This window comes from Scyliorhinus torazame, chromosome 16 (genome assembly GCF_047496885.1).
Source record: "Scyliorhinus torazame isolate Kashiwa2021f chromosome 16, sScyTor2.1, whole genome shotgun sequence".
NCBI lineage: Eukaryota > Metazoa > Chordata > Chondrichthyes > Carcharhiniformes > Scyliorhinidae > Scyliorhinus > Scyliorhinus torazame.
Genome location: NC_092722.1, coordinates 132,402,289 through 132,411,790, shown reverse-complemented (window position 1 = coordinate 132,411,790; position 9,502 = coordinate 132,402,289). Strand labels below are relative to the sequence as shown.

Below are 9,502 nucleotides of genomic sequence, written 5' to 3'. Positions count from 1 at the left end.
ACTTTTTTGCTGTCTATGGAGTGGGGGGGGGGGGGGGGGGGGGTACGACGACGACTTCCGGCTGTAAGTTAAGAATGTGGAATTCTCTGACACAAATTCTTTTGACGCAAAGTGTACAACTACTTTTGAAAGAGAATTGGAATGGTTGAAAAAGTGGAGTATTAAAGGTTATGGGAAACAAAGAGAGAGGAAATGGATTTGATGGGCCAAATGATTTGTTTGCATTGATCGTGCATTTTAAAAATAAATAAATCTTTAATGTAGTAATTTTTAAAAATGATATATTGTACCACAATTCTTACCTCAAAATATACTAGGGAGTGGTGGTGTGGAAGAAATGCATGTATTCTGTTTCAGTCAGCCTTCAGTTAGATGGGTACAGGAATGAAGGTTACAATTTCTTTAGGAGGACATCCCTGGAAGTCAGGCAGTGTGAATCCACTTTTAGTGATGATTGTTCTTTCTTTTCCTCTCAAGATTATTTTAAAATGTTCTGAAATGATGTGGATAGTTGCTTGCCAATTTATTGCTCATTCAACAATTAGTGAATGTTTGTGGTCATCATATGACTCAAAGAAATCCCCAAAATACTGGAACTACTCATCAGTCCCAACAGCGTCTGTCGAGAGAACAGTTAACATTTCAGGTTGACGGCCTTACATCAATCCTCAAAGGTCTCGACCGGAAACATTAACTATTTTTCAATTCACGGATGTTGCCAGACCCTCTCGACTATTTCCAGCGTTTTCTATTTTTTGAGTTTGATTTGGTTGATCTGCAGTATTTTGATTTTGTTTTGTTATGGGCAAATCATGTTTGACTTGCTAGAGTTTGTTTCGATCAGGTAAGAGAGAGGATTAATGAGAGTGATACTGTCATGTGGTCTACGTGCTTCCAAAAGGCTATATTTGATAAAGTATCACACAACAGGTTCGTTAGCACAGGAAATAATAGAACACCATGGAATACAAAGTGGCCGAACGAGTGCCTTGGTGGTTCGCGTTCACCGGCTTGCCGACAGGGATCATGTGCTGCGATGGGCCAAGGCGGAGAGGAGCAGCAGATGGGAGAACTGCGAGGTGCGCATCTACCAGGACTTGGGAACGGAGCTGGCCAAGAGGCATGCAGGATTCATCAAGGTAAAGGCAGCCCTCTACAAAAAGCAGGTGAGGTTTGGAATGCTGTATCCTGCAAAGCTTTGGGTCATGTTTGAGGAACTCCATCACTACTTCGAGACACCAGAACAGGTTTGGGCCTTCATTAAAGAGAAGCTGGACTTGAACTAATGGGCACTTAGTTTTTTCAGTGTTCTACAGTGGCGGCGGTCTGTTAACCTAGCTTGCTTTGACTAGGAATGGACTTTTATTAAAAGAAGCTGGACTTGAACTAAAGGACTCTGGGCTCTCAGAGCTTTTGTGTGGCGGCGGTTTGTTAAATTATCCTGTACTGTAATGTAATATTTTATTTAAGATTGTTTTCAGCCTGCTGGAGGACGCACTGCTTAGGGTGATTGCAATGAGCGGGGGGGGGGGGGGGGGGGGGGGAAGAGGAGGAGGAGAGAGAGGGGGGCCCTGCACTTGGTATCTTTTGGCAGGAGATCGGGGCCTCTGATGGGGGGAATGGGCTAGGGGCTGGTTAAGGGACTTGAAAGGGCACGGGGAGATACAACCAGGTTAATGGGTCCTTGGTGTGTGGGGGGAGGGCCCCAGCACTTGGGCGGGAGACAGTCAGGCGCCAAGGGCAGGGGTCAGCGTAGCTAGCATAGGTCAGGGGGCACCAGGGAGAGCAGGAGAAGGGGCGAGCTAGGGCCAAGCACAGGGCTGACCTGGCAGGTCAAGCCTCGGGGGGCCGGGGTCAGCCGGGAAGGAGAGCAGAGAAGATTTAAGTGGGCAAGGGGGGTGGGGGGGGGGGGGAGATCAGGGATCCCCCGGGGGAGAAAGTCGCTTGCAGGGAACAGCGTAGGAAACCGACAGCAGCAGCACCCGGGGGGGTGGGGGGGGGGTGAAGAGAGGGTTAGAGCCACATTAGTTTAGTTGAACACGTGGGGCATGGGCAAACAGCTGATGGGGGAAGTGCCTTATTAATATGTTTATTATTTCCCACTGTTCGTTTTCAATATGTTAAGGCTTTTGTATATGGCTTCTTTTTTCTCTGTAAATGTTAAAAATCTGTTTTAAATAAAAAATTAACAAAAAAAAAAAAAAAAAAAGAAATTCCGTCTCAATTTGAAACAGTGATTCTAAAAGAAGCAAGAGACCGGGGTCATAAGTACAAATTACTGAAGGCGGCGGGCAGATTGAGAAAGCAATCAATTAAGTAGTTAATCCTGGGCTTCAGGAAATTGGGATATAGAGTACAAAAGCAAGCAATTTATGATGAACCTGCAGAATAGTTGTGGAGGCCCAACCAGTGTTTTGGGTCCAATTCTAGGCACCTCGCTTTAGGTAGGAGGTGAAGGCATTAGAGAAACCGTATGGTTCCTTTGAAAGCACCTTCCAGACCCGCAACCGTTACTACCTGTAAGTACAAGGGCAACAGTTGCATGGGTATACCACCACCACCACCCCCTCCAAGTGCCTCTCCAAACCACACACCACCCTAATTTGGAACTATATTATTGTTCCTTATGGTCACTGGGTCAAGACCCTGGAACTCCCTCACAAACAGCACTGCGCATGTATTTACACCATGTGGACTGCAGTGGTCCAAGGCAGTTGCTCACCTTCTCATGGGCAATTAGGGAAGTGCAGTAGAAAAGGCTGGCCGGCCTAGCCTCGGCCACTCGTGTTCCACAGACAAATAAAAAAAACATTTCGAGGAAAGCGGGGTTTCAGTAATGTGGATAGATGGGAAAAGCTGGCACCGTTCTCCTTGGAGAAGATATTTGGCAGAGGTGTTCAAAATCATGAGTGATCTGGACAGAGTAGATAGAGATACCTTGGCTGAATGCTCGGGAACCGAGGACACGGATTTAAGAAGCAATGCAACATTGCTTCTCGGCCTTTTGGCCAAGATCAAGTGTCTGTAGATTGAGCCTTTGGTTCAGATCTGGTATGTCTCTCTTGTGGGGACCATGAATTGGATTCAATTTGAATTAGTTTTTTGGAGCAGGCGAGGAGCTGGACTAGGGGTTCGCCCCTGACCCACACTCTGAGCCCTGGCTTGGTAACTCAGAAAAGGTTTAAAAAATAAAAAAAAGAAGCAATGTAACATGCAATTTTTATTTTTTATTTTTATTTTTTAAAGGCAGCAAGTGGTTAGATCTGGAATGAATTGTCGGAGTGTGGGATACTGCTTCAAGTTGGGGCCCAATTGGATATGCACCTGAAGAGCAAGGATTTGCAGAGCCATAGGGAAAAGGTGGGAGAGTGATATTAGGTGTGTTGCTCTTAGAGAGCCAGCATGGCTATGCCAGGCTGAATGGCCTACTACTGTACTGTAACTACTCCATGATTCTATAAGTGTTGAAATGACGTTGAGAGTGCGTAACAGATTGTATTAGAAGTGTTAAGACATCATACTCTTTCAGTATTGCTAGTTATCGATTGTGCTCAGGCAGATGAAATTCAGAAGATGGGGTGACCTGTGCACGAATGAGAAGATTGGCAAGATAACTGGAGATAGGGCAGAACAGAAAAAAAACAATATTTGGAGGAACAGCAACTGTCTTTTATACTTGAAGTGGTTTTTGGGCTGTAAAGTCTGTTCAGCATCTGATGCAACAGCAGCCAAATGATATTGAACCCCAAACCACCATCATACCTGACGACCCCTTAATGGGGAAATCACAGTTTCTTTCATATAACAGAGTACAGCAAAATTTATATATAACTGCAAAGATCACAATTGTAAAATAACAAAGTAATTGTTAAAGGCTGAATGGATGGTTCAAAATGTTACATTTATCTTAGCTTTGCATTAAACATAGTTTGATGGACAGCTGACTACAAGGTCAAAGGGAAATGACCACAGCTCAAGTCCTTCAGTTGGGCTTTTATTATGAATGTCCCAATACAGTACAATTCAGTACAGGCAAAGTACATTTGTGCTATTTAATCACACCCAGACAAAATCAACTTAACATTCTTCTCATTTTCATTTACTATTGGAATTGCTTACTCAAAAGTGCTAGCCTTGGAATGAACTATTTTGTACTGATGCTCAGAACAGTGGGGTTTTTTTTTGAAGTGAGGCAAGAAGTTGGAGATGAGGATGAAGGAAGATAAGAAATAAAATTGAGCAAGGCTTGATTGGATCATTTGTATTGTCTGCACCATGCTCTCACTCCACCAGATCTAGGTCAATGTCATTCACATTATGGGTTAAATGAGTCCTTCTGAATTGAAAATCTTTGATCAATAAAAGCACTGCACTTTTCAGTTCTATAACAAGCTGTGATGAAACAGAAGTTTTAAATAAAGACAAAACACCAGGTTGTTTTGCTGCTTACTTATTGCTCAGTAGACTTAGCTTTTTAAGTGCTTTTTGGACATTAATTACAGTACAAGATATGTCAGTACAGTGTGATTTTTAAACAGTTTATATTAACAGCTTCTATTCTGCAATGTGCAAACTTAATTGTGTGAAGTTTTACCAATTATTCACTACACACTAGTTCATATATGCGTAGTAGGGCATGCCAGGACTAGGTGCTGTGGTGAAAATGATGCAGGAAATGGCCTTCAGGAAGGTAGTGAATTTGAACAAATAAACCTTGCACAAGGGAAGGGAAGAAAATTTGTGAAGATCTAATTAAACCACTGATGTCATTTTAATGGAACTGGAAACAATATTTCCTAGCAACATACTCCGTTTCTTTGCTAGAAATTAGTATTTTCCATTGCACATGGTTTATGTTGCAACAGTTAATTAAATATAATAATATTCAATATTTGGAGTAAATTCCAAATAAAATTTCTGTAGATGAGTATTGCCTGTAGATGGCGCTGTTTTGCACATTCATGGTCTCAATCTTTTACTCATGAATTTTCAGCCAATTAGACTGCAAGAGGCTTCTGTGATTTTAATATCAGCTGCGGATCATACCAACACTCGTCAATGATCATGCAAAATCATGACAAATGTTACTGCTTCATACAACTAAGTTTAATAAGATTTACTTGTTAGTACAGAAAAATTAAAGTCCAAACTACAAGCTTAAGCATTGGTAAGCAGTAGCAGCATTGAGCTCCATGTTTAGTCACAGTACTGCAGTTCCGTACAAGCATTAGTCCAAGCCAAAATGTATATGCCGTGTAAGAGTACTAGCTAAACAATCTAGGAGAACAGTAAAAGATACATTTAAAATTAGTAATTTGTTTAGAAACAAAGACATCCTAGCTTTGAACACTCTAAAAATGATCTTTTCCATTATTTAACAGCAAAGTTACAAATACTTGTACTGCATACCTCAATACAACTACATCCAGAAAAGTTTGGCTATATTATGTTTAATTAGTATTAGCACCTTAATGTTAAGTGAACTGACTCAATACTAAAAGTGGTGCAATTGCTATGAATTTTGTGCAAAAGAAAATTTTGCAGAATTTTCACATTTACCTATATATTCGGCTAGCTACCCTTTTGGGGTATATAGTAATTGCTTGCATTTATAAATACTTGGTGGCATATTTTCAACACTGTAGCAGCTAACTGAGTCTGAGAGGAAAAGTTTGGTTAGTAACTAGAAAGAAAGATAAAGTGGATGTACAAAGCAGTACAAAAACTGGTTGCTACAAACAATCCAGCCTTCACAAAAAAAAAGGCATTTCCCATCTCCAAAAATCCATGCTTTATCACTCAGCAAGACAGATAGACTCCCCACATACAACTATGATTCTTTGCCCCCACAATAGCACAACATTTTGTCTGCTCCATTCTGATCATTTTATTGCCCATTCATTCAATTACATCATCAATCACTCTACATTGTCAGCCGTTTGTCATTACCACACTACTGTAAACCACTTCAGCAAGTTAATACATGAAGCTTTGCATTTCAAAACTAGACACTTTAGTAACAATATTACAAATGTTTCAGCTCCAAAAAAATAACAAAACTGAAAATAAACTTTAAAGAATTAGCATCATAAAATTAATTTATTCCAAGTAAAAATACAAAATAATATTGGACATTGACCAGATATGAAAGTCTCTCCCAGAAATGACTATTATGGTCAGAAAAGCAGTCTGTAAAGAAAAATAACTAAAATAAAAATGAAAAATATGTAAATATGTTCAAATCCTCTGGTATTAGCAAAAATCTCTAAAAATAACAATGAATATTTTGTATCAGTACAAAGGCTACATTGCTATTGAAAAAATACTAGCATGAAGAAAGGTACACATTTGACAGTAGAAAAATGATTTAGTGAATCACGATGTCTAAAGTTTGCAATGAAAATAAATCTTCACTAAAGATTTATGCTTTTGATTTCTTTTTTTTTTTACAAACAGTACAAACAGTATTGCACATTACAACAAAGAGTTGAGGTTAAGTTAGCCTTCAAAATTGACTAATTCAAGTCTCCAACATCAAGAGAAGGCCACATATGGACCTGATGCACTAAGGGGCTCTTAGTCAAGTTACAATTTGAACACCTTAGAAATAACATTCTCAATCTGAAGGACCTCATTTATATTCATTAACAAGTAAACAAATTGGGGCATGTTATAACTTAACATAAAAAAGATATTCATACAAAAATAACATGAACAGAAGAATTCTTTCACAATTCTGGTCAGTCGGTCTCAAAGGATTAATGATAAATACACAAATCAAGTGAAAAATATTTTAGTTTTACTTTCTATTAACAGCTTCCAGCACCAATGGAGATGTGTCTATCCCAAGCCGTTTCTTTTATTAACTATTTCTTTACATTCCAGCTTTTAAATTCATACATTAAACTATATAAGGGGAAAACAGTTTATAAATGTTCACTTTTCCACATTTAGGTAGATTCTTTTTAAAGTCTTGTACTGTAGCTAACTACAATTTTCCATATTAAAGTTATAAAGCTCTAGCTCCTTCAGTTTCCAAAAAAGCAAATAAGCATGAAAAAAATAAAATTACCCATCTGTTAAATCATTTCCTTGCAGAATTAAATTAATATATATTTTTAGAATAAACTTACTTAGAAAATATCAATTTCTTTCCTATATTTCAAAATTGAGGTATTGCAAAAGATCATGGCAGTCAGAAAGCACGCCTTAAAAAATCAGCTGACTGTTGAAAACTGTCCAGATACAAAAAGTAGTGCATAACAAATGTCTTATACAGATAATGAAAAAACATAGAAAAACATGCCTGGGCAAGAAAGCAATATCACAAAAAGCCCAGAAGTTAACCTCCAAAGGGATAATAAGCGATTTACCAGTAAAAAAGTAATTTTCTTCTTCTTTTTCAAAAAAAATTCCATTTCAATGCCAATATTTGCAACTAAACACTGAAAAATAAACTAAAAAAAAATAAAGACTTACTGGACACAAACAGGACATCACGACACACAAATGACTCAACAATTAGTATCAAATCTACTATGCGGTGTCATATCCAGTCAGATTGTCCCCAGAGCTGCTGAAGGTCACTGTGTACAAACCCCAACACCCCCCACCCCCCAACTGTCGGTACACTTAGCCTGGGTTTGGTTGAAATCTGCAGCCCCACTGTACATGCTAAAAAATGTCCACTAATTAGCAGATCTTATTAGAATTCAAGCTTTGCAGGATATAACCAGGGTTTGGGGAGTTTATTCTGAACCAGAAAGCAGACATCTCCATTTTGACTTTGTGCAGACAGTTCTTTAGCATTAGTTTTCCTTTCCTAATGTGCCTACTTGTCAATCCGACAAATATATTGGTAGTGTATGAGCTCTTTGGTTTTCTGGACAAGGTCTGAAGCTATGTAAATGGTGCAAGCAGCAGAATTTTTTTTAAAAACTGAGCTCACTTTGTTTATACACTGGTTATGAAGCATCACTTACTTCTATGTCAGACATTACAACGGTTACTTTTATCACAGTACTATACATAATCACCGTAACTATATAAAAATTGCACAATATGTGATCACCGCAGAGTACTTCACCTACCATCAACATAACTTCAAAATATCCTACATCTATAAGTATTTGTGATATCTGTAATGCTTTAATGGACACAGATTCAAACTCCATAAGCATTTACATTACTGAGGCATGCCTTCCCCCAGTTATTAGCCAATTTTCTCATACTGAAATTTGTTTTTGTAGCCTACATAGTTTTTTTCTTGTGCACTGGTGGGCAGGTTGTCAGCAGATATATGAGACATGATACACAAAATTTATTGCATGCAGCAACCTGGTTAAGTAAACATGCAGTCAAATCTACTGACCTTCCTCTGGAGCTATCTCCATGCTATACTGCACTTTTCCCAGCAGCATAATGCTCCACATTTATTTATAACCCTAGCCTGATAAAGTACTATGATATCTGCAATACCATTTATTTAGCAGCAAAAGCTATTGCAGCAAACATTTACATAACACTAAGAAAGACCTAACCAAAAAACCCCCAGCAAAATCAAATTGAGCTTATGAGGTATTATTCTTGCAAGTCAAAATGGAGAGCAAAAAAGGCTTATTTTTAGGGTGATGGTATCCTAAATGATCCAAAATGTATAATTGCTGAATATCTGAGAAAAATGTTTTGCTACATATGCCACCTACAGTGTGTTACCTTTGGTAAATCTTCTAGGGGCAAGTCTAAGTTTCTGAAAATAAGTGCATGCTCCTGTCATGGGAAACAGTTATGTGAGCTGATGGCATATCAGCTGAAACTCCTAAATCACAATGCAAAGTCCAATTTTAAAACAAAACAAAAAAAGGTACCAAGCAGATGTTTGAGAGTCAAAGTGCAGATTCAGTACAATTACTCTGAAATTCTATATACCAGACAAAATGAGTTCAGTAATGTGACTTCAAAAAAAAAAAAACCACAAAAAAAAACATTCATTATCTGAGGAAGAATGCACCCATTTCCAGAACCCCCTCAGCCCTGAGGCAGCGCTCTCCACTCCAGTATGTGTTGGTAGACTATAAGACTCTTCAGCTCCAGCGAAATGGGACGTGACGTGGGCGATCACCTCCTTCCTTCACAAGGGGCTTGTGGAATTCCCTGCCAGCTCGTGAGTGTATGCTTGCCCAGCAGTATTCACAGTAATACTGCAAACAGGTAACATTGGCACAGAAGAAAGGAGCAAACTTCCCCCCACAACGGGCACCCTGGCATTCATCACACATCTGGTCATCCAGGACATATGGCTTGACTTCCACCTGTAACAGAAAGACAGATCATAATTTTCCACATGTTAAATAGTAAGCAATATAGTAGGTTTATGAAATCTAAACATGAACATGTTTAGGGAAAACATTTATTCAATGCATAACTTGTGACTTTTAAGTCTACAATTAGAGATTGCAATAAGGAGAGTTTACAATAGGGATCCTTAAGTTGCTTTTATTTA

At 38.8% G+C, this 9,502-nt stretch overlaps 1 protein-coding gene and 1 non-coding gene across 2 annotated transcripts in view; one reads left to right on the top strand and one right to left on the bottom strand.

Moving 5' to 3' along the window:
- The first annotated feature begins 2,988 nt into the window (after window positions 1-2,988).
- Window positions 2,989-3,182, top strand: LOC140393429 (U2 spliceosomal RNA). Its single transcript, XR_011935610.1, has one exon. It is a non-coding gene; the product is annotated as a U2 spliceosomal RNA (small nuclear RNA).
- A 796-nt stretch (window positions 3,183-3,978) lies between these two features.
- The window catches only part of cpeb3 (cytoplasmic polyadenylation element binding protein 3), a 192,659-nt gene continuing 187,135 nt past the window's right edge, over window positions 3,979-9,502 (bottom strand). Inside the window, 1 exon segment of the mRNA XM_072479090.1 lies at window positions 3,979-9,311. Coding sequence (XP_072335191.1) covers window positions 9,084-9,311 — 228 coding nt within the window. The 3' untranslated portion in view covers window positions 3,979-9,083.